The following is a 23,762-nucleotide window of genomic DNA, read 5'->3' as shown; positions in this document are numbered from 1 at the left end:
TGTTCTTTATTATCGCTATACGTTTAGAAACGATTTCTCAAAAGTGTTTATCTATCGTCAGGTACACAATCAAGCCCTTGAAAATGACAATTGTAGCGTCCAACGTTACTTGAAAACACTACCGAAAGTATTATTAATTTTAAGATCCCCTTTGATTTTCATCAAATTTCGAATGCGACGAATTTTGAACAATGAAACGCACAATCTCGGCTGCACGAATCTACCTTCGAACAGTGACGTAAATGTCACGAAAGAAAGACCGTCTTCATTGTGACAGACAATGCAACAAATTTCTTACTAATCGAGAGAGACATCTTGATTGATTTTTTGCGATAAATCGCGGTAAAACGCAGATTAACGTCTTAAGAATTTTGATTAATCTTACTTTAATTCGAGGAGCTCTGCTCTTATCTATCCATCGAAGTACGTTCTGCATAAGACGTGCATATAAATACGGGACGAAATTTTGGAAAAGACACAAACCGTAAGAAGTCGAACCAACCAACATGTTTCAACTGTGTCTACTCGCCTTGGTGGCGATCGCGTCAGGTAACAAAATTTCCTCTTAAAATTTTCCAATATTTTCCTGTCGATCGTTTAATTCGAACGAACCACAGAATCGTGACTAAAACGTGAAACATTATTTCATCGGGAATACCATTCAGAAATATCGGATAAAAGTTTGCGTTTCACAGCCAATATAGTTGATGCTCCAGAGGGAGATATTTACAGTTTCCCACCGCGTCGAGATATTTCTCGCTTCGTTTTACGCTACCCCCATCGATCACAATTTATCCCTAGAGTCGCGATTCCTCGCGAGAATTATTATTCCAGATTAAAAAGCTTAGAGTATGCTTTAGTTTCTCAAATAAATAAATTATTATTTCCAACAGCGAACCCGTTGAACGAAATCATCCGCCTGAATCCGTTGACACCGAGCGGACAGATAATCGGTGGTACGGACGTGAAAATCGAGAAGGTGCCTCATCAGGTGTCCCTTCAAAGTTCCGGTTTCGGCTTCTGCGGTGGTAGCATCATCTCCGAGCAGTGGGTGGTCACCGCCGCCCATTGCATGGCCTCTTACCCGGCCGATTGGGTGACCGTGAGGGCAGGCACCGCCACCAAATCGTCCGGTGGCAGTGTTCACAAAGTCGCGGAAGTGATCACTCACGAGAACTACGTGACCAACTGGCGCGGAATTCCGGAGAACGACGTGGCCCTGTTGCGAGTGAGCACTCCCTTCAAACTGGACAAGACTCGCAAGCCCGTCAAGCTATTCAAGCAAGGAGAGGAAGCGACGGCTGGAGTGCGAGCGATCATCACCGGATGGGGCGCGATCAAAGAGGGTTCCAGCACCACTGACGTACTTCAAACCGTCACCGTGCCGATCGTCTCCAAGAGTTCCTGCGACACCGCCTACCAATCGTACGGTGGTCTTCCCAAGGGACAGATTTGCGCGGCCGTTCCCGAAGGTGGCAAAGACGCTTGCCAAGGTGACTCTGGCGGTCCATTGACCATCGGTGGACGTCTCGCTGGACTCGTGTCATGGGGCTACGGTTGTGCCAGACGAGGATATCCCGGTGTTCACACCGAGGTTGCCGCTTACAGCGATTGGATCTCAGCCAAGACCGGAATTAAACTGTAAACCCTCCTATTCTACTGACTCTATTACCATTTATCACGACCCTGTTTCTGTATCTTTAACCCTTTCTTCATTTTTAATATAATTTTAAATATTCCTTAATATAGCTTAATCAAAATAATTGTAATAAAGGTAGCATTATGTAATAATAATTTTCGCAGAATTTAAAATTGAAAGCAACTCTCTTCTCCCGGATTTAATCTCGGCTAATGCAACTCGTAAAGTGCAACTTTCATTAACGAATTACACTCGGTGTATCGTCGAAAATGTGTGTCGCATATTTTATAAGGGATCCTATAGAAACTAAAGGGAAAACTTGCGAATACAATTTATAAACGTCGAGTTGCTCGACTGGACGGACGGGCAAGGGTAGACGTTACGAGGCCGCGCAATTAACTGTTGATTTACACTACCGCATCAAACGACTCTGCCAAAATTCGACTTCGCTCTGCCAAACAACCAAACCGTTACCACTTTACATTTTTTCTTTTCTCCTTTTCGTCTTTGTTCTCTCGAATGCAGGTGACGCGTGTTTTGCACTTTCGGTTCAAGTCGAAACGAGTATCAATAGAGCCGACTGGCGGTCGTTTAAGCGTTTAAGAAAGCCACATTGTTCGTTGCGAGAGAAACGAGTTCTACTTTTATGTGGGTTAAAAGCTCGAGACACGGTTCGGCTTTATGGCAGTGATTCGCGCGGACAAAACGGAACGCTTGCCAAAAACCATTTTCCCACACCCTATTTGTCGTAAGCCCTCGCCTATCGCGGCAATTTAAATGCGACGAAGATAATGCCCCGAAACACCTAACCAGCATGATTAGGAAAGAAAAGAAAAGCTTGCACCTTCGAGAAATAAGAGTAAAACAACGGATTCGATTATTTTCGTGTGTCTCTCAGACAGGATCGGAAAAGTTTGCCAACAGCATCAAGAGTCATCGAATTTGCGATTGGCCTGTCTCACCGATATTCTTCCGATCCTCCGTGTATCCAAGTGCATCGTTCGCTGTCATACCGTTTTATATGCACACCGCCACCCATTGGACTCTGGCCAGCAAGGAGCAACCCATCCAAATACTACCCCCCTGACGAAACTAGCAATCAGACATTGAGAAAATTTTGAGAAAATTTATATTTCATCGATAAATTATAAAATCACCGAAGCGTTCTCCTATTTTCTATTCCAATGATCGATCGATCGCTCAAAGTTCGACGAACGATAGAACAGAAAGAGAGGCAAACATCCGCATGTCCGAACAAGGACCAGTCGATAAATTATTCTTAGATTGTCTGTTTGGCCAGCGAGGAACTAACGATCGAATCGAGTAAACGAGGACGATTCGATCGAGGTCACTCGTGCGATTATCCTGCGAGGAAGCGATCTGTTTACCTCGATCGACGAATTCCTCGGTGGTCTTAAATCGTCAAAGACGAGAGCGTAAAAAGGACCCTCTGTCTCTTCCCCCCAGAATAAAATCGTTCTCTTTTTGAACAAAATTCGTGAAAAAAAAATGTACTTTCTTAAGAGAAATTTCAGTAAGCCTATCGGTCGTTGAACATAATAAATTCTCGCATACACGGTTTCAATCGATATTTATAGAAGACTCTCAATATTTATAGGCCGGTCGACCTGATATTTATAAAGTCGATACGACAGCGTGACATTTAAAAAAAAAGATAAAAAAGAGCTCGCTAAGGGATATTTCTGATACGGTGACTCTATGGCGTCCTGTATAGGGTGCAATCTCGTAAATTGCCTTTCTTGCGTACCAGTGTAAAAGTTTCATACCTTGGTTCGATTGAATTCGTTTTTCTTCTTTCGTGATTTAATTAAGGGTAAACCTGGTATTAATCGGAAAGTGGCAAGAAACGAAACACGGGTCTTGTTTAATCCACCTTTCTTTCGGCAATGCGAGAAACGCAAACGGTATGGTCACTAGGAGAACGCGTGAACTTTTGACCTCGACTGCTAGCAACCCGTACCTCCCACCCCTATCCGGAATTGTCTACTCGAAATATTATTTCTATTACCCTCCTGCCTTCCCCCCCTCGCGACAATCTCATCTTTTTATTCTATGTTATTTCGACTCGACCACGTTTAAGTAAAATAACAGTTTCGTACAAGTAGGTACTAGAAACGATCTCCCGATTTGCATCGATCAATGCTATTAATCAATAATTTCAGTAGCCTGAAAGCGGATCGCTTCTGAATTATGCTGATGACAAGCACGTAATAATACACGGCGCGCTGCATAAATGAATATGCATGCAGGCAGAAACATCAACGATTCGCTGAAAGGCTCGTCTTTGAAAATGTAATTAACCGCGTACGTGCTTAATAATATGAAGAAAGCGAAGCGTGCCGGATCGAGCGTCTCCTGAAACGAATAACTTATGAAAAATATGCAAATAAACCGTGTGTGTCCGTCGACCTTCGTTCCGATTCTATTTACCCTTCCTTCCCATTTGTTCGACTCTTTATATTCAAAGGACGCGGATAAAAGTTAATTTAGTTGATTAATTAAAAGATACAGGGGCTAGTCAATTTGCGCCGTGACAATAAATCGCGTGGAAAAATAGTGAAGCGTAGCCAGGAAAATACTCGGAATATTTTCGAAGCGATTCGAGTAGATTCGAGTACGGTACGATCGCTTCATCGTTTCGCTTATCCGAGCGGAAGAAACGTTCTCGTTATTATATATCCCAACACCACCACCGTAGCTAGCATCGCTCGATTCACCAGCTGGTGAACCGGTTAATTCGTGACAAATGTTTTCGCGTGAGAGTACGTAAGAGGATATTCTAAATAGAGAAAAAATCGTATTATAATTGCACCTACGTAATTCGAGCAACGAGTCGATAATGTCTTTTGCTTATCCTGTTGTTTAAGGTTCTATGGTAATTGGGGTACGCGAATGGTTACCAATAGGTTTGAATTAGAAATTTCCCTAGTACTGACAGAAGCTCCCTGAAAATCTTTTACGTCGATAATTGATCGATCGAGCTCGAAATCAATGACGCTAGGTAACTAGAGGGCATAAAAAGGGACGATTTTTCGTTCGACGATCGATTTTCTATACCGTCGAATCAACTTGCTACTTCTAAAAAAAACATTCGTAAGCAAAACATTTGTGCTCGAAGATCGCGTGTTTATTCGAAAGGCGTGAAACTAGGAACGTTCCACTGTCAAAACGAGCCCGAAATTTCGTAAAAATCGCAAGGTAGTTTCTTGCAAACGTCAAGATGCAAAATTTTGCAGCAGCCATTGAGACAAAAGCGACCGTTGTCGAGCACAAGTGTTTCGTATATCCGCGTTATGTCATTCGCGAATGTTTTTGGCAAATGATCAAAAGACTCACCGAAACGATGCACTCTGGTAACGCGTTACTGCTTTAGATTCTAGCTCGGTTCTGGTTCCGTTGGCTGGTCCACAAATTTCTCCGGCCTTTAGCCTTCAGTCCAAGTGGAATCTTCACTGCGAGGAACACGACAGAGATAACTGATAACGAGAAGACGAAACACCACGAGAAAATACGTATGCGGTAAATATGTAATCACGCAAGGACACGAGAACAGAGAGAAGACACACACCCGAACGCGGTAAGTTTCAGACTGAGGGTTGTTTCGGCGCGACGCTACTGCTCCGTCACCCCTTGACCAATCAGCTCGCTAGACGGCGGACCACCGGATCGCGGTCCGCTGGACCGCCGAACTGACGGACCAACGAACCAACGGATCACTTCGCTCTGAACTGCTGCCAGCTATTGTTTCGTAAAATGATTGGCTAAAATCATGCTTTTTAAAACTGTACAGCTACCCATGCCCGGTTCCTTTCCCTCTCGAGAGGTCGTTCAACTTTATCGCACGAATTATAGCTAACTTTCGAATTATCCTTCCCTCTGTTTCAACACGTTCACGTGATCGTACGTGAATCTTTATCGAAATGTCAAGTTTACGAACAATTACGTTTCGAGTTTGTCAAACCGACAATAACATAGTTCCATACGATAACGATACGAAACGTGCGCAAACGGTATAATTATTGCATAGTTACTTTCGAATTACATTCGATCCATCGATAACAGCAAGCATAAATTACGCAATCGGTACTTAAACTTCACTTTACGAAAACTAACATTCGCGAGTAGAGGCACTTTCACTATGGATAACTTACCCTTCTGTGGCATTCTTCTTTTGTTGCTACGACGTGAGTATATCTTCTTCTTCAAACGACTTCTTTTTAAACGTTGCTTTCGACTATGTTCAGTGGGAACGGGTGGACTAGGACAGTCCTCGGTAGATCGAATCGTCGATGGAGCACCTATCGATATTACAGAAGTACCGTACATGGCAAGTATCGATCTTTGTTATTTGAATTTTCAAAACTCGCTGTAACAAGATAATACAAGACAAGTTTAACAGCATGTAATAAAAAAAATTATTCGCAACAGTTGTCGTTAATGATTAACGATAATCACGCATGCGGCGCTGCTATTATCGATAAAGAATGGGGACTAACGGCTGCTCATTGCGTTATTCCGTAAGCAACAATTTTTTTTTTCCATCAGCGCGAATTTCATTTTTTTTTTTTTTTTAATCTTTATTTCATTGTTATAGAATCATCAACGATCCTAGCCTATCGGTAAGCACTCGTTCTGGATCCAACTATTACGACATTGAGGGGGTGGTCCACAATGTAACGTTACTTTCTTATCACGAAAAATACGACGAGAGTACTAACAAGTACGACATTGCGGTGTTCAAAGTAAATCCACCATTTGAATTTAACAACGATACACAACCGATAAGACTACCAGAGAATCCTGAACTCTTCGACACTAAATGGGGTTTAATTTCTGGTTGGGGCTACTTTATAGTAAGATCGCTCGCAAAAAGTTATTCTTTTAAACAATCAAATATAAAATCTACAATTTTTTTAAATTATAAAATTTTAGAACGAAAATCCGCTACTGTCCGAACATCTTCAATACGTTATGGTACCAAAAGTAAGTTGGGATGACTGTGTCAAAGAGTACGAGAACAGATTCGAGGTAACGTCGTATCAAGTGTGTTACGGATTTAAACAAGGAGGGAAAGATGCGTGTAAGGTAAATACACGAGCGAATTCTAATTTCTTGGTATTACATATTATTTGCTATTTATTCCTATAGGGTGACTCGGGTGGCCCGTTAGTTAACAATTTTACCGTGATCGGTATAACATCATGGGGAGCTGAATGCGGTCTATCACACTCGCCTGGTGTCTATACAGACGTCAGGCATTTGGTAGATTGGATTAAAAATAAAATTACCAACTCTTAATTGATCTGCAACGCGTCGTTTTAATATATTCGATGTACCCAATAAAATTGGCAATTTTATTTCATTTTTAAAAATTCATTTTTAAAACTACCTTTACGCTTTAATTTGCTACTTCAAATTCAACAGTATCTCCATCTTCGGATATCACGAATCTGGCCTTCTTGTAATTTAACAAATTAACTTTCCTCTGAACTGACCACATTTTATATCCGATTTTATAAAACTTTGGCAAACGATCGAATCCACCGGAATCTGCTAACGAATCGTTGTATTCCCATTGTTTATCCATCAACCTGTGGGCGTGATTTTTTTTCTGCCCTTTTAACTTCGAGTCTTCTAACATGATCGATCTTGCCGGTAAACTTGCCCTGTTTTCTAACACCGCGAGGAAGTATTGCACCTGAGGGATCGATATTCCATTAAACAATGTTATGGTCCTCTACTTGTACAAATATACTCATAGTAAATATAGTAATCGTTACTTGCGCGTGAAACATGGGAAATGGAATAACAATAGTCGGTATTCCAACTATACACATCGTCGTATGATCGATATTAATTAAATGTTTATACAGAGGAGTCACGTAATTGTCCTCCACTTTTATGCCACAACTTTCATCCAAGAATGGAAAATTGTATCGATATCCGGTACAAAACATAAACGCATCCGCTGTGACGAAGCTTTGATCCTTTAAGTAAATTTTCTCTCCTTCTATTCTTTCCACGCCCATCACTTGAATTACGTTCGATGGTAAAATGCTTGTCAACCTACGTAATATTAAAAATGAAAATATTTTTATTTCTTATTTAGACACCACGTCTATGATACCTTTCGTTATTGTGACTGAGATAGACTCGGACTACGTGTTTAGCCAAGTCGATTCCAATATCGGTCCCAGAGGCGCCTGCACCTAAAATTAAGACAGTCTTTCCGGAAAAATCTTCTGGTTTCCTGTACGAATGACTGTGTATTATCGTTCCTGGGAAAGTGTCGATGCCAGGTATCGGTGGTATGTAAGGATCGAAGTAGTGTCTGGTTTATGTACAAAGGTAAACAGAAGATTTTTATTCCTCGTCGATTATATGTACCAGAAGTAGAGGAGAACTGAAACCTACCCGTTACAAATCATTATGGCGTTAAAAACGAGCTCTTTCTTCTCGTTGGATTTTATAGTTCTCACTCGTACAACCCACGTTTCTTCACCTTTGGACGAGACTTCTAGATGAACGTGTTCTACCTTTGTACCAAACTAAAAAATCGTTCTCGATTAAATAGCGAAATGTTTTAACGTGGCATAATAATTTACCTGAATATGTTTAAGCAAGCTAAAATGTTCAGCGTAATTTTTTAAATAATTTCGAACTTCTTGGTGTGTCACGCAACAAGGTTCCTCGGCCTTCATTTTTACGTAGTCAGGAAAATTCATTATCTTCCCCGGTAAATTAGTTCTAAAGCAAAAATTCTAACCTGTAATTATTTTAAGTACTGCAATTTGAAACAATTTTATTTGTCATTGTTTCGATCTTTTAATATTGAATTGTGGTGTAATGTAAAACCTGAGATCCCGGTACATGCTCGAGTGAACAGGCAAACCATTCTCATCGACTCCGGTTACTTCTTTGTACACCCATGTACCACCGACGTCGTTTGTTTGTTCGTAAACTTTTATCTCGAAATTTGAATTTTCCGCCAAGTGTTTAGCTGCGCAAAGACCAGCTGCGCCAGCCCCCACTACGCACACTTTTCTTTTCCTCCTTGGTTCTGTCATTTGTATGTTTTAACCTATACATATATAAAAAACCGTACAAATTGACTTCCTAAGCAAACGTATCTGTAAAAAGATTACAATCAAAAGCTTAATGATGAAGCGTCAAAAGAAATTAGCGAGGGATAAACAATCGATCGATCCATTCGACGCATATGACGCACTTCGTACTTCCAAGTTCAAAGATGGAAATACAATTTACAAAATGTTCATACGTTGACACAAAATCCTTTTGACCTTATAACAAACGTTATGATAAAAGGTCAGTCTTGTGGCATCGATTAATGAACATTTCTATGCACAGTAAATTACATACAATTATATAAACTGTTACGTTCTACATATATGTTACGATTCGATTTTAACCTACGCAATATAGAAATATTTTTTAAAAACTATATTTACATTTATGAACAAAGAAGAGAAATTTGTTTATACATTGTTAATAAAACTTTGAGTATTAACTTTAGGATCAAAATACGAGGTAATTTTCCTCGAATCGTTATCGTTAGTTATTTGTAACTTACTGTATAACAAGTTTAAACAACGATGTTCTTAGTAGATGATATAACTCTAACAAAACTACACCTTTCCTTTGCTTCCCTGTCATTTTATATGCTTTGACAAGAATAGATGAATGAATTTGAAGAAGATGAAAAAGGACAAAGGAGAAATGTACTTCATTTGAAAACGGAAAAAATAAGGAACCACAAGCTTATCGCACCCAATAGCGTCGCAATTTTGCTATTGTATATATACACACGTTTTGATAAGTGTTACATATCGCTGATAAGATTTTTACGATTCACAAACGCAATGGTAGAAGTAAAATATTTATTGTATTATTTCTTGATAACATTACCATGTAAATAATCGTGACATTAGCCTTACGGACTATATTAATAAATTGGTATTGAATTTATTTTATAGCTAGTACTGAGCAATTAATTATAAAGAGTCTATGTTACAGCGGCATGTATCTATATCTATGTATAGTTACTCAGTCGACATCGTACCAACCAAGCGAGAGTTACGGTATAAAAAATTATCTCTCTTCTGTTTTCTTGATAACATTCGGTATTACAGTGTATGTAAATGCTATCCGCGAGCACTGCACACCACACAAAATGCACGGAATTCATTGCAAACAACTCGATACTTGCGGCTAATGTTTCATCTATTTCCACGTATGTTAATTCTAGATAGAAGACTGTATTCTATAAAATCGATCAATTTCACTTTTCTTACAAAACGGTATCTCCTCCAAACAAACAAAAATAATACAAATCATCGACCATTCTTCCAAAGAGTATCCTCGTTTCGCGTCTGTCATCGTTTTTGAAGCGTTAAAAAGACGAAAAAAATAGAACAATATATACGTAGAATTCATAATACAGAACCTACGTCCGCAGAATTATGTACAAAATTAATGTGCTCGAATCCTCGACTCTGGAAACGCGTGGATTATCTTAACATCTTCGATTATCATTAACAACTATATCATTTATTTATTTTTTTTTTGCGTTCACTTTTCTAATTCAGTTTCCCTAACAAATTGGAAGCGATCAGGATTCCGCTTCGAGCAACCGCGCGTTTCCCACCCATTCGATTTCACAAGTTTTCCTTTCAATCGTAAAAAACAACGGTCCTTCTCTCTTTCTAAAGATCATTAACGGATGCGATTATCGATAAACAACTTAACGCTTAACTCGTAATATAAATATACCTATGTAAAATAAAATCGATCTAAGACGAACAAGTACATTGTCGCGCAACATCGATCGGACACGCATATTAAGGTACGAAAAAGGGGAAAACGTTTTCTACAAATCATAAACGAGAATTTCTTTGCTTCCTGTTTCGACAGGAAAAAAAATAGCTTTATGATACACGTCGATTCTATGGTTTCTTTCCTTTTCTAGCGACCAACGTTAAGGAACAGAATTGTTTCTGATCAAGAGAAATTCAAACAGATATTAACAAACACCTGACAAAGTATTTCTACAATTGCTGATAACGACAGCGAACGAAAGGACTATCTCGATAAATCATGAGATTTCATTTGACGAATGCCAGTTTAGCAAAATCATAAAAAACCTCTTACACAAATATCATCAACTTTAAACATTTCATCCCAACGAATAGATCAACAATATAATCTCATTTCTCGATTCTCCACTTTTATACGCGCTCAGTCTATTGATCTTTCATATACATATATATATAAGTATGCGCCTACGCGTCAAGATACGATTCAGTGTTAAACGTACAGACGAAAAACGAAATTCTTGCAATCGATACAAATGGAATACTATCATAACAAAAAAAAAAAAAAAAGAAAAAAAGAAAAAAGAAAAGGGGAAACAGTTTCGCGTTTAAATACTGTACGAACAATGATTAAGAATGCTCGAGGGTATACTCGAGTGCAAAACAATAGACAAAGAAAGAAAGAAATAATACGTAATGCTAACACGTTGACTACTCGAACGAATCGTAATACGATCGATTCGACTCGTCGACAAGTATCTTTCTTTCGACTATATATTACATCACTTCACGCTCTATTCGTCGTAGTATAAATATCTTTGATCGAATATATGTAACGCACGCGATCAACTTGCTAAAACTGTAGTAGTAAGGCTATTGCGAACAATTGTCTTCGGCGACATTTCGCGCATACTAAAATTTTACGATTCATTAAATCTATGTAAAATTCCATCGAAATTTATACGCTCGAATTTTTTTTTTTTTTTTTTTCTTTTTTTCGTTACTATCGCCCACGACTCGGCTGTCAACTATACTTCTCTTCGTCGTTTTACTAACAGATCTAAGGGGGCACAATTGACGAATACTTTTGAACAATTGTTGCATCTGACGCGAATTCGATTAAACGGCAGTATTAAGACTCTTCATTGCATCGTGCCTCCTACGTTTCTCTTATATGTATACTCAAAATCCTAACGTTTCAAGAATATATGTGTATACGAGATGTTTCATAACATGTTGAACATATTTTAACAGACCCCTATCTCTCGGGTTTATTTTAATAAATGAAACGGTTCAAATCATCCCCTCGATAAGGCATTAATATACCATGGATTAGAAAAGACATGTTATGAAAAACCCTGTATAAGTATGTATATATACACATATGTATTTACATACGCTTTGGCAAACGTCCACTTTTCTCTCTCATCGAATACAATTTACGATATTCCTCTAGCGTATCCCGATCGCAAGAAATAAAACTCGAGCGAAAATTGAATATAAAAAGGTACGTCAAATTTCCCTCGAGTTAGGAAGCTTCGTTTCAAAAGAAACCGGACAAGCTACTTTCAAAGACTCGTGGTTAACGCTCTGTTTTCGTACGATTCAGTAGAATATTCAAAATATATGAAACGCTTCGCTCTGATTTCCTCTATGTCTGTACTATGTACAAAACTCCTCGTTCGTATCGTATCGTATAAGCACGCTGGCGGATAAATCGACGAGAGTAGAGAAGAATACAAAAGTTTTAATGTACAACGGTGAGAAAAAATGAAAGAGAAACAAGATTATAATTTTATACAAATATGGTTGGTTCTTTACATCTACAACTCACGTTAGCCACACGTGTTCCTAACATTGCCGTAGATCTCTACATGTATCTGAACACGCGGTAAACAACCATACATTGTATATATGTATATTTGGCGTAAACCTTTGATTCATAGTATTGAACATTTATTTACTAAAATATATATATATATATATTCGTATCTCGATAAAGAAAACAATCTATCGGTGAAAATTTAGCATGACTCGTTGAACAGCCTAATTACAAGACTTACAAGACACGTATTATTCGCGATTACCGAGAAAAAGTGTTTAGTGAACGTGTGTCGCAAAATAAGAGTTATAAAATGCTATTGTAAAATAGCCTTTGTATATATAAAATTAGCAATACGATAAAATAATTATTCGTTTTCATGTCGCATGAAAGCAACCAAGTCATTAATTAGCAGAACCAAACTACGACTACGAACGGATCGGTGGTCCATCACACGTTCGTTACATTTTTTGCTCGGTCTAGCAAATAATACCTAACTTGTAAGTTCTAAACTCCTGATTTTGTCTACGAACATGCTAAATAAAACCACCGCGTGCATATCATCCTCGATAGAACGATGAATTATCCTCGAATTAACGATGATTCGATTCCTAGTTTGATACTTATCTTTTCGAATTCTGATCATCGGGCGGATTCTATAGATTGTACCAGGTATATTTTCGACAAAGATCGTCAGAAATTAATTACATTTGTATATAAAGATTCGTACTTATCGTACGAAACATGTATCTCTTGAGAAAGCGGCTCGAACAATCAGCTATCGGTATTATTTATACCGTACATCGAGATGAACGTGACCAACTTTCTAACTTTCCAATCTATACTATTCTACAGTGTACACTATACTGTATCGTAGACGGAAATTCTATTCGATGATCGTTCCATTGTAATCTCTTTTAAAGAAAACACGCTCTATCGATCTTCGAGCAATTACGTCCCATTTGCTAGTTTAATATTTTCCGACACTCGTAGTACGCATCCTTGGAAGCTCGGTTTTTCAGTTACCTCGACATCTCTCGACACGTCTGTCGTTTCGAATCGAAACAACAGAGAAATTATCCTTCGCTCACTGAAGAAAGTGAACTGCGAGTCGAACCAGCCGTGTGGTGTGTCAAATCAGGAAGATCTGCGGGCAAGCACAACGGTATCGCGCTTGGCCCGTATATCGCCTCTTGTTCCTCTAATTGCAAAGCGAACTGCTCTTCCAGCTTCTGCAAAGGAAAATTAAAAACATTTCAGATAATGATGCATCATCCTATTTAGAGATCAATACTGACAATATCGTATGGTTGTTTCGTGCTGAAGAATTCTCAAATGAAAATAATGAAAAATTTTCAACGTTTCTGCTCTATTTTTTTATTTATCGTTATTCGCATCAACAGACCTTTTGTTCAACTGACCTGGTTCATTACCTAGTAGATCGTTCTGATATCCAGTCGTGGAATCTCTTTCCCGACAAACAGTGTTTCTTAGGTATCTTATAGGGATATATATGTAAGAACACGTAAAGGGTATCAACGACACGAGATCTAACGTACACAATTGGAAACATTTATACAAGAATAACCCCTGATATGTTCAAAGCATTTACCATTACGTTTTCGCTATACCCATAACAATTACCACCTCCTATTCACCCTGTTATCGTTTCATCTGACCGTTTAAGTAGAAGCTGTTGCTGTCGGGACGCGACGATTACACGTGTTGTTATCGACAAATTACAACGAACATAAAAAGTGACTAATTAAAGAAAAAGAGTCTACCGTAAAGTGCCATCAACGATGGCAGAAAGCAACTTAGGATTACGTACGATCATTCGATAATACTTTGCGTACCAACCGTCTTGTTATAGCGTTATTTATACAGCAACGAAAAAACTTCTCAAATCGATTGTCAATTAGACGGGATCCTATGTTGCTTTGGCTTCTTTCTTTCCATCCTCGATGGAAACTTTACGTGCGCTCTTCCGTACATGTACGTGGACGTGGATAAACCTGCAACATCGTAACTGTAACATTGCAGACGATTTTCGATGCTGTATTCAAACGTTTACAGAAACTCTACCAATCGATTCAACAGCTAACAACAAGCTCCTATTTCCTTTACGGATCGTATATTTTATATACACATATACATATACTTGCCAGATTCTTCTTTCCCAAAAAAAAAAAAAAAAAACAAAAAAACAAAAAAAAAACAATTACGACTATCCTTAGTAGAATGTTACAAATTAACAAATTACCTATAATATATTGTTACTGTCTTTAATGTTATTCCGTGTAAGCCCAAAACAATATATTATATGCTCCTTGGTTACGTAAAAAAAAAAATATATATGTGTACATTTATGTATGTATACACATGTATGGTAATGCAAATGTATACAGAGCATTTAAAGAATACAAGTAAATATGACTAAATAAGGAAGAAGCAACAGTGAGTAAAGCGGGTTTGTTACGCTTGAATGCCATCAAACACAATTCAACATGAAGAGCTTTGAAATAAAAAATAATAGAAAAGAAAGTGACAGAAAAATAATCATAAATCTTAACGAAGAAGAGCTCTATCTCTTTTTTTTCATTTCAAAGCTTGCCTGAACAAACAAACAAAAAAGGGGGAGGGGGAGGAAAAACTCGAATGATAGGAGACACATCTAAGACGTTTGAAAATGGATAGACTATCTACGAGAAGGAGATGGCACTAGGTCCGGTTTAGAGTGACTTCGTGGAAAGACGCCATTTACGGAACTGGTGTCCGAACTGGCGACTCTCAATGACACCCTTGGAATGGTGAACGGAGACGGGGACGTGGGAGTGGAGCGTGGCAAACGCGGCGACTTCTTCCAGCCATCGAAATTAAAGTGAGAATAGTCAATAGGAGGAGAGAGACCACTAAGAGGCGAGGGCAAATAGTCGCGGTAGCGAGCTTCCAATGCTTCCATTTCACCCGTCAGCTCAGCTTCTAACTTCTATAACAAGTAGATTAAGATCTTATTTCAGTATGACTCTGTCTGTGTTTTCCCTTATCATTTTTTTTTTTTAACTTAACAATCGCGATTGATTCGTATCGCTATCCGCTCTGGTCAATGGTCATTGGTATTTTTAAGGAAACAGTTACCTGCACACTTGATCGTCAACTATAACGCAAAGGATAAGTTCTCCAGATATTAGAAACTATCAGAAAGTAATCGGTCCATTGCGTCGAGTACAGGGTGTTAACAAAAAAGAAAAATCATTTTCTTAATACCCTGTGTATCGTGTAGAAAGAAAATAAAAATCAAAAATTAAAACAGAATGAGAATATGTAAGAAAAAAGAAACAAAGAAAAAGGGAATAAAAAAACTGCGTCCAATGCAATGCAAAGAAGCAAAGAAAAGGAGTAAAAATAGATTCTATTCACCTGCTTTCTGGGCTTCAGTTGTGCTTTCCATTCGCGAAGCTCTTTGCCGTACGCCTCTTCCAGTTCCTTCAGCTTCGACGTTTCATGCTCCATCAGCATCTTTCGCTTCTCGTTCTGCAATTGTTCCAATTCTTTAATAGTGGCATCGCTTTGAGCCCTTACCTCCTCCAGTTGTCGCGAATGCTTCAATTCGAATCTCTGTTGCTCAGCCCTGTATCGCTTTTTCTCGTTCTCTTGGAATTTTTTCAATTTCTCTCTCTCGGCATCCGGATCCGGGGCAATCACCGACGACATCGAGATCCTCATCGACTCGCGGAACATCATCTCGCGAGCCTTCATCTCGTTACGAATCCTTTTCGGTAGATTTCTACGCTCCACCGTCTGTCGTTTTATCAGCTCCTCCTCTTTTCGTTGATTCATCCTCTTCATCTGTTCTAGCTCCTTCTCGTGACGGATCAACATTTGGTGTCTTTGCAAGAAGAAAATATCCTTCAGCTGCTTCTTCAACAGTTGCTGCTTCTCGTGGATATGTCGCTCCTCTTGCTCCCAAATGGCCGCCTCTCGGGCTCTCATCAACTGTTGCTTTTGCTGCAAGAATTGCCTTTCCATCAGAGCTATCTTTTCGCGATGACTGTCGGACAGCCTTCGCAACGATAATTCGTGACTCTCGTTCAGCTTATCCAAAAAGTGCTTCTCCCTTTCCTCGTGCTCCGCCTCGAGTTTCTCTTTACGTATCTTAAACGCGCTTTTCCTCTTGTCTTTTGGCATCAAATCCACCTCTTGCTTCAGCAATCTCAACTCCTGCTTCAAACCTTCCCGAAACTGTTTCAGTTCTCTCTCTTGCTCGCTACGAATCTTTTTCGAGGCCAGCCTCAGGTCAGCTTCTTGTTGCGCCTCGGCTCGTTCGATTTGCTGCCTCTGTTGCCGAGCAAGACTTTCCAAGTCCGTTTCGGCGTTTCGTTCGAGAAGCTGCCTTTCTTGCTCGAAACGTTTCTCCTGTTGATCCTTGTTAAACTGCGCCTTCTGCGACAGGTCCTGGAATTGTTTCTGTTCCATCTTTTGTAACATCTTTAATTCTCTCAGCTCTTGCTTCCTGAAGATTTGATCGTCGTACACCTTGCCGTTCTCGTCGTCGCCATAAATTACCTTCGACGTGGTCGTTGTAACTACCACACCGTCGATCTCGAACTTCCTCGTTCGTTTCCTTGTCTTTTTCTTCAGATTCATCATAGCCGTTTCCTCTCTCGTTCTCGTCTGTCGCGGCATGTCTCGATTATAGTCCGGTTTTCGTCGCAATACCACTTCCTCTTCCACTTCCGTCGACTGACTCTGACTCAAGTGATTTTCCTTGCTCGATTCTCTGCTGTCCTGGCTGATCGTCGTGGAAATCGACTCCGCGTCCGAACGATCTATACTTTTGCTCGGCGTGTGCGACCTCGTCGAACCAGACTCGCTTTGAGATCTGGATCCCTCGAAACTATCCGGGGATACTCGCTTCTCCTTGTATCCTTTACCGATCTCCTGTTTCTGCTGCTTCGTAGTTTTAACTCCCTTCTCGTCGACGCGACCAACAGAGGACTTGTCGTTCTTTATCATACCGTTCATCTTCTTCGAACTTCTCTCCGGTTCCTCGCCGTCCGCCGATTCGACAGTCGTTCCAGCGACTATCATTTTAGTTATTTCATCACCGCTGTCGCTCTTCGTGCTCGTCCTTTCGACCGAGTTCGCGTCGACCTGGCTGGAAGACGTTCGCAAAGGATCAGGATTAAGTACCGACGAATCTTTCACTTGTTCCTTGTCGTCGCCAACGGTTACGACTGAAACATGACTAGTATCCTGTAATTCGTCTACGATCGGACTCACAATCAGAACCTCGGACTCGTCCAATTTCTTGCCGACTCTTTTAGAAACGTCGGTTAGAATTATTGGCTGCTCTTGAGGCGTGTACTCTAAACTATCCAGACTAGGAAACCCGTCGTCGTCGGTCGAGCTCTCGTTCACCTGCGTCTTGTTTAATTCGTTCGCAACGATCACCACCTCCGACGTTGGAGATGGACGGCACGAAAGGGGCACCGAGGATACAGCGTCGACGATTACCGGAGGATGGGTCGTTACCACCGTCACTTGACTTATGTTACTTGCCAAACTGTTTGATAAATCTGGACTGTCCGCTGTGATCCGAACGGTTGACGTGTTTGGACGTATCTCCTGGTCGGATTTACCTACAAATTTTATTATTTTATTTATTGCTACGAAGGCTTAAAATGGCTAAGTAGCATTGATCTCTTACCGGTTATGACAACTACGTTATCACCGCTTCCTCTTCTCGAAGTACTTCTACTTCTGATGGGTGTCGATGTAATTACCGATACATTCACCGACGAACCTTTCTTCTCGCTGTTCGGACTCTCGTTGTTCGAGGTATTCTCGTAATTGCGCTCTTTGTTCAACCATTTCTTCTTCTCTTGTTTTCCCTCGGATTCATCCGAGAAATTTTCCAACGAGTCGTACCTAGAAGACCCTTCGCTATGACTTTTAACGACTGATTCCGTTTTACTCGTTCCATAATCGGTTTTAACGTTCTCCGTGGAACAAGCCTTAATAATATTCTTCTCAGAGGAGGTCGCCTTTGGAATTTCTCGATGTGGTAACATTTCCATGGATGATACACCCAACCGCATTTCAGCATCCATAGAAAATCGCTTCTCTAAAACAGCATTCAACTTATCCTCGACGGATTTTCGTTTCTCTTGTAAGCTCTTGTAATTCTCTTCCGGTGAACCCTGTTTATCGACTCGTTCGTCGATTCCTGTTTTCTTGTCAGCTCTGAAATTAATTGGTGTAATATATTCATAGTAAGATCAATATAGATAAATAAATACCTGTTGTTCTCTTCTAAAGAGGATTGTTTGTTGAATACCGGTTTCATCCAATCTTCTGACCCTTCCGATTTAACTGGCGCGGATTTCCTCTTCTCTTCTATCATTAAATGTGGTTTCAAAGATGAATTTACTTTGTCATCGACCGACTTTTGTCTAACATCGATCTTCTTCGCGTTATCTAAATTATTCTTTTCTCGTTGATTATTCTCCGTTGCTATCTTTTCTAAACTACCCAATACGTTTGGCTTTTCGGAAGACATTTCTACGTTTGTTTCTTCCCTCCTGTCTATCGTTTCGTCGCTCGGCGACAATTCAATTTTGTCTCGCTGTTTATCAATAATTTTGCACTCTTCCAACGCATCCGTATCGCTTTGCTTATCGACAATTTTCAAATGATTTTCCTTGTCTTCGCTTTTGCTGTTCTGACGCAGAAGCGGGGGAGGAGGCGCAGGACCTTTCTCTCGAGATACCCTACGTTCATTCGTTTCATTTGTACTAGGTGGTTTCGGTGCCTGAAAATGAAATACCAATGTTATCGCTATCCATGACAATGATTAAAAGTAACCGCGTCAGATTAAGTACTTGTTTCTTTTCAACAGAAATAGGGATGTTGTCTTTAGATTCTGCTTTACGTAATTTCTTGTTCCTGTCATCTTTTTCACCATCTCTATTAATTTCTCGTTTATGGCTTTCTTCTTTTTTGCCAGATACAGATGATGCAACAAGATTTTCTTTTTCAGAAACTAAAACAGAAAAAGAACGATAAAGGAAACGTACAAATATTGTTATCCTGGTTTTTATAATACGTACTCTTAACATCAGCGTCACTGCGCATAGACGCAGAGTCATCTCCGAGTTGATCTAGCTCCAGTGGAAGCTGAGACGTGCGTTGCTCCTGAAAAGTTTATTTATATTTTATTCGTGTAACTATACAATTTATACGTGTTTCATTCCGTAATTTACAACATTCAGATTTAGACAAAAAAAAGAAGATATTTCCTAATGACTTATATTATACATGTAGGTAGTTTGTCGAATCTTAAGATAGTATGAAATAAGAAAAACCTTATTCGATGTTGACGTGAAGTAATAAGATGAGAATAAAATTAATAACTAAAATACATATACATGAATCGATACAAGTTAATATAATTTTACCAATGTGCTGAAAATAGCTTATGCATTGCAGGTGTAGAAATGAAAAAAGACATAGCAAAGAATTATAGTAATGTATCAGAATAAAAATACCATCAAATTAGACAACACTTATTGCATAAGCTACTGACCTGACAAACGCAGGGATGATGGGGCTGGCGAGGCCCAGGAGAGCCGCATGCACAGCCAAATTATTTAAATTACAACATATTTATTAGGATATCGTTTGATTAAATATTATAATCGAAGAACAAGGAGAATTGTTTTCTCTTCTTATAATAATAAATAAGATAATTGAAGTATATATTTTTCTTAAGTTGAAACAATTTTAATGTATTAATTTTGCAAATTAAAAAAGAAAGCATAGTTTTAAAGTGTCACATGCGGATCTTCTTAAGATTGTATACATATTTATCATGCATAAATACATATCTAATTGTGTGTTTCATGATAATGGGATGAAATACGTTAATAATTCATGGAATTTGTACAAGTATTTTATCATAAGCATTACCAATTTTCTGAATACAAATAAATATTCTTCAATGATCAGTTGTTTAAAAACGATCGATAAATTATACAATTCAATTTACATATTTCATTCAAAAGCAGCTTACCAATCCGCTGATACAGTTCTCTGTGTTTTTTCGCCTTTTTAGCCTTCTATCAAAACGAAAGCGTGTAACAATGTATATACATGTTAACTCTGTTTTTTAAAGCTTTATACATTGCTATGAATTAAAAACATTTATAACGAAGCGCGCAACCCTCGTAACATTTTGACATTCTTATAATAACTTTCAAGTAAGTACATAATTGAAATGATTCGTTTATACAACATATTATGTTTATACACTTCGTTAGTGTACTTTCTTATTTATTGATGAAAATTAAAAAACCAAGAAAATAGTATGGCAAATACTATAATAATTATTATAGTTAATCGAAACAAGTAGTCTACCTCTGCTTCTTCATCAACCAATTCCTCTTCGACAACATCGGCTTTGTACTCTAGTAGCAAATCCCTAATCGGTTTTGAATCCAAATTCCGATTTATGAATGGATGTTTTAACAATTCATCAGCCGTAGGTCGCGATGTTGGGTCCTTTATAAGAGCCTTGGCAATAAAGTCATTAAAATCTTTGCTCCATCTACCAGGTTGATCAAGTTTCGGTGGATCACTTTTCTGTATTTTAAGGAGTACACGCATCGGTGACATTTCATGATTTGGTGGTTCCATTTGTGCAAATTCTATTAAGGTTATACCAAGTGACCAAATGTCTACCTATGTAAAAAAGGAACATACATTTTTATGCTTGTGAATTGTACGAAATGACGGGTAAAGCTCACTGTTTAAGGACATATTACTCACTTTAAAATCATATGGATTATCTCTAAATGTTTCACACAATACCACTTCCGGGGCCATCCAATATGGTGTACCAATAAATGTATCATGTTTTTGTAAGGTATGTTTATTTTTTGCCGACACTCCAAAATCAGCTATAAATTTGAAAACATATTAATTTCTTTCCATTTCACATACAGTACAGTATATTTTTTAAACTGTAAAATTGAAAACTACCTAATTTTACTCCTCCAGCCATTGTTAATAAAACATTTCCTGCCTTTAAATCCCTGTGAATAACTTTAGATTTATGTAAAAATGCAAGACCTTTGGTCATGTGATGACATATATAGGCTATTTGTGGTTCAGTTAAAGCTTTTTGTAATTCAACCATTATGGAATCAACAGCACCGCCGTCACAATATTCTATTAACATCTGCAAATTTATCGAAATTTTAAATTAATATCATTTGCTATTAAATTTATAAGTATTGTACAGTTGATAAACATACCCATAGTTTGCCCTCAATAAAATATGCTTCATGTAATTCAACAACATTTGGATGTTTACATTCTGATAAAATATCTATTTCAATCATAAAATCGCTAAGATCATCTTCTCCCTCTAATGCACACATTTTTGCAGCAGCAAGTTGATGAGTTTGCCTATGCTGTGCCTGAAAAATACAATGCTCTTTTAGTAAGCAATTACTTTTGACCAGTTAAGAATTTCCATTGAACATTTACCTTGTAAACTTTGCCAAATGCACCATCTCCTAATTCACCGATCATTTCCCAGAATTCCTCTGGGTCACAATCCATTTTAATATTGTTATACAACTTCTTTTTCTTTGCATCGTTACCACCAAAGTGGAACGCTTTCTTCAGATTTGATAAGAATGACATTTTTGTAATACTTATTTGATATACGTTCGCGTGTATAAAAGCTATGCTTTTATTACATTATGTTATAAGACTCTATGGTACTTATTATTAACTACAAAAATCTATTTTAATACTGCACTTAAACATAAATCTCATGCAGTAATCAAATAATTCATTGTTATATAAAACAATCATAAGATGCATAAATTCATCTTTTCTCTTAACTATGATCTTGTATATTTTCCATTATTTCAATGTATTTTTTAATACAATAGAAAATATTCCAAGTAAAATATTTTCTTTAAATCCCCGTTTGACACCAGGGGATTATACCAAATCTCTCCCGCATCTTGATAATTTATAATTGATACTCACTAATTGATAGGTACATTGTTTAAATAAATAGTACTGTACACATAAATAAGAAAGCCCATTATTAATAGTCTTCTATTTTCACTTATTGTAACAAAGCTGAAATAAAAGAAAGTATAAATAAAAATTGAAATAAATCATCTAGATCATTTTAAAACATGGAAATAACACATAGTACTATGTACATTAAACTAAATACATTGAAATGTTAATTATTATACATATATACACATATTACATCAGCATGATACTGGCAGTTTAAGCATTATCATTTAATAAAATACATCAGATAGAGATAAAAGACTTGTGATAAAAGTATTAGATGACAAAAAGATAAGTTCAATAATAAATTTCACTAAAAAATAAAATCTGCAATTTTTTAATCAAAATGATATGGACGAATTTCTCGTATGATAAAATGTAATACAGAAAATTTGTTGAAAATGTCAAAACTTGGGAATCACGAGGTTGACATAATTTTGACAAGTAATCTACAGCCGTATCTGTCCGCCATCGTTTTGTAAATACACTTTCCCCGTCCTCTATGAATTGGAATTGTACCAAAGATAGAATTAATTACAGTAGAATCAAACAAGAAGTATCTATGTATTTAAACGTAAAAATCATAATAAAGGACACGATAGGTAGATAAATGTTTCAAATCCACCGAGAAAAGTCATTTCATGAAGTCATCAATGTAGTCTGTGGCCTGCCAAAGCCGATGTGTTTCTTTTGACTCGAGATAGGATAAATCATGAAACAGTGTTTTATTTTTAACGATACGACGTAATCATACCAATGCGTCATTAAATCAACATTCAAATAAGAACTTTGTATAGCTTCTTCCTTTAAAAAACATGATTTTCAAAAAAAAATCTGTAGACACATTCTCTGCTTACCTTCTCTTTTAATGATCCACCGTTAACGAAATGGGCACACTTCGTCTCGGTTTATAACCACCGACAATCCATTAAACTGTTTCTTTGACACAATTTCACAAGCTGTATGTATTTTTCAAAAATTTAACAATCACTCTGGAGTATTAGAAGAAACATAGAAAGTTTTGTGAAATTAGTAAACTAGACGGACTCCTACGTATACGGCCATTTTCAGTAACACACGTATATCACACATTGTACCGTACCACGCCTGGAAGTGACGTAATCAATCGGCAAGTGTGCCTATATTCTATACACAAGAAGCTATCTAACTCATAAATGCATCATAAATGCATAAAAAAAAATACTTTCTGAAATGCCATATCTGTAATGAGAAAGAATATATTATAAATTATTGACAGTAATATAAAGATCAACTATTTCTACGTAGTACGCATTAAAATTAATCGTAATTCATCCTTACAATTTATTTTCATAATAATTAAATT

General features: G+C 37.9%; 4 protein-coding genes across 19 annotated transcripts in view; 1 reads left to right on the top strand and 3 right to left on the bottom strand.

The window, feature by feature from the left end:
* LOC114873088 (glutamate-gated chloride channel) overlaps positions 1 to 5,235 on the bottom strand; it is a 45,151-nt gene extending 39,916 nt beyond the window's left edge. For all 10 annotated transcript variants that reach the window (XM_046287062.1, XM_029181007.2, XM_046287063.1 and 7 more), the window contains exon 1: positions 4,997 to 5,235. The gene's annotated coding sequence lies outside the window, so the exon portion shown is untranslated. The remainder of the gene's footprint in view (positions 1 to 4,996) is intronic.
* LOC114873138 (transmembrane protease serine 9-like) lies at positions 263 to 7,022 on the top strand. The gene is made up of 9 exons (XM_046287152.1): positions 263 to 549; positions 894 to 1,641; positions 1,750 to 1,774; positions 5,688 to 5,844; positions 5,905 to 5,987; positions 6,089 to 6,177; positions 6,255 to 6,513; positions 6,593 to 6,745; positions 6,809 to 7,022. Exons 1-9 carry the CDS (start codon positions 507 to 509, stop codon positions 6,956 to 6,958), a joined length of 1,707 nt encoding a protein of 568 aa, XP_046143108.1. The 5' UTR covers positions 263 to 506; the 3' UTR covers positions 6,959 to 7,022.
* Positions 6,871 to 9,665, bottom strand: LOC114873089 (flavin-containing monooxygenase FMO GS-OX-like 2). Of its 3 annotated transcripts, XM_029181018.2 has the most exons (8): positions 9,252 to 9,552; positions 8,516 to 8,741; positions 8,266 to 8,407; positions 8,075 to 8,208; positions 7,788 to 7,991; positions 7,441 to 7,726; positions 7,050 to 7,358; positions 6,871 to 6,963 (listed from the first exon to the last, which is right to left on the bottom strand). In XM_029181018.2, exons 2-7 carry the CDS (start codon positions 8,725 to 8,727, stop codon positions 7,059 to 7,061), a joined length of 1,278 nt encoding a protein of 425 aa, XP_029036851.2. In that variant the 5' UTR covers positions 8,728 to 8,741; positions 9,252 to 9,552; the 3' UTR covers positions 6,871 to 6,963; positions 7,050 to 7,058. The 3 variants fall into 3 exon arrangements, with proteins under 3 accessions (XP_029036851.2, XP_029036854.2, XP_046143022.1); XM_029181021.2 differs by lacking the exons at positions 6,871 to 6,963; positions 9,252 to 9,552 and adding an exon at positions 9,587 to 9,665 and having other exon boundaries at positions 6,970 to 7,358; XM_046287066.1 differs by lacking the exons at positions 6,871 to 6,963; positions 9,252 to 9,552 and adding an exon at positions 9,130 to 9,227 and having other exon boundaries at positions 6,970 to 7,358.
* Positions 9,620 to 23,665, bottom strand: LOC114873087 (serine/threonine-protein kinase 10). Of its 5 annotated transcripts, none has more exons than XM_029180996.2 (13): positions 23,275 to 23,665; positions 21,866 to 22,474; positions 21,631 to 21,795; positions 21,356 to 21,554; positions 21,143 to 21,273; positions 20,732 to 21,055; positions 19,426 to 19,510; positions 19,198 to 19,358; positions 18,616 to 19,127; positions 18,024 to 18,559; positions 15,734 to 17,955; positions 13,735 to 15,302; positions 13,454 to 13,545 (listed from the first exon to the last, which is right to left on the bottom strand). In XM_029180996.2, exons 2-12 carry the CDS (start codon positions 22,022 to 22,024, stop codon positions 15,012 to 15,014), a joined length of 4,785 nt encoding a protein of 1,594 aa, XP_029036829.2. In that variant the 5' UTR covers positions 22,025 to 22,474; positions 23,275 to 23,665; the 3' UTR covers positions 13,454 to 13,545; positions 13,735 to 15,011. The 5 variants fall into 5 exon arrangements, with proteins under 5 accessions (XP_029036830.2, XP_029036829.2, XP_029036832.2 ...); XM_029180999.2 differs by having other exon boundaries at positions 13,735 to 14,328; XM_046287061.1 differs by having other exon boundaries at positions 13,459 to 13,545; positions 14,174 to 15,302.
* Between the last annotated feature and the right edge of the window lie 97 nt (positions 23,666 to 23,762).

The sequence above is a fragment of the Osmia bicornis genome, chromosome 9, assembly GCF_907164935.1.
Source record: "Osmia bicornis bicornis chromosome 9, iOsmBic2.1, whole genome shotgun sequence".
In the NCBI taxonomy this organism is placed as follows: domain Eukaryota; kingdom Metazoa; phylum Arthropoda; class Insecta; order Hymenoptera; family Megachilidae; genus Osmia; species Osmia bicornis.
Note: the sequence above shows the minus strand (reverse complement) of the source record. Positions and strands in the feature narration are given on the sequence as shown.

What these genes read in the sequence shown, in the direction of transcription:
- LOC114873138 (XM_046287152.1), top strand. Translation starts at nt 507, where the DNA reads ATGTTTCAACTGTGTCTACTCGCCTTGGTGGCGATCGCGTCAG. An exon ending in TCTTCTTTTGTTGCTACGAC is followed by an intron (nt 5,845 to 5,904) that starts GTGAGTATATCT and finishes GACTATGTTCAG; the next exon opens with TGGGAACGGGTGGACTAGGA. An exon ending in CTGGTTGGGGCTACTTTATA is followed by an intron (nt 6,514 to 6,592) that starts GTAAGATCGCTC and finishes ATAAAATTTTAG; the next exon opens with AACGAAAATCCGCTACTGTC.
- LOC114873089 (XM_029181021.2), bottom strand. Translation starts at nt 8,727, where the DNA reads ATGACAGAACCAAGGAGGAAAAGAAAAGTGTGCGTAGTGGGGGCTGGC. An exon ending in AGCATGTACCGGGATCTCAG is followed by an intron (nt 8,408 to 8,515) that starts GTTTTACATTAC and finishes TTTTTGCTTTAG; the next exon opens with AACTAATTTACCGGGGAAGA. An exon ending in CTCAGTCACAATAACGAAAG is followed by an intron (nt 7,727 to 7,787) that starts GTATCATAGACG and finishes AATATTACGTAG; the next exon opens with GTTGACAAGCATTTTACCAT.
- LOC114873087 (XM_029180996.2), bottom strand. Translation starts at nt 22,024, where the DNA reads ATGTCATTCTTATCAAATCTGAAGAAAGCGTTCCACTTTGGTGGTAAC. An exon ending in TAACGTAGTTGTCATAACCG is followed by an intron (nt 17,956 to 18,023) that starts GTAAGAGATCAA and finishes TAAAATTTGTAG; the next exon opens with GTAAATCCGACCAGGAGATA. An exon ending in AACTGAAGCCCAGAAAGCAG is followed by an intron (nt 15,303 to 15,733) that starts GTGAATAGAATC and finishes TACTTGTTATAG; the next exon opens with AAGTTAGAAGCTGAGCTGAC.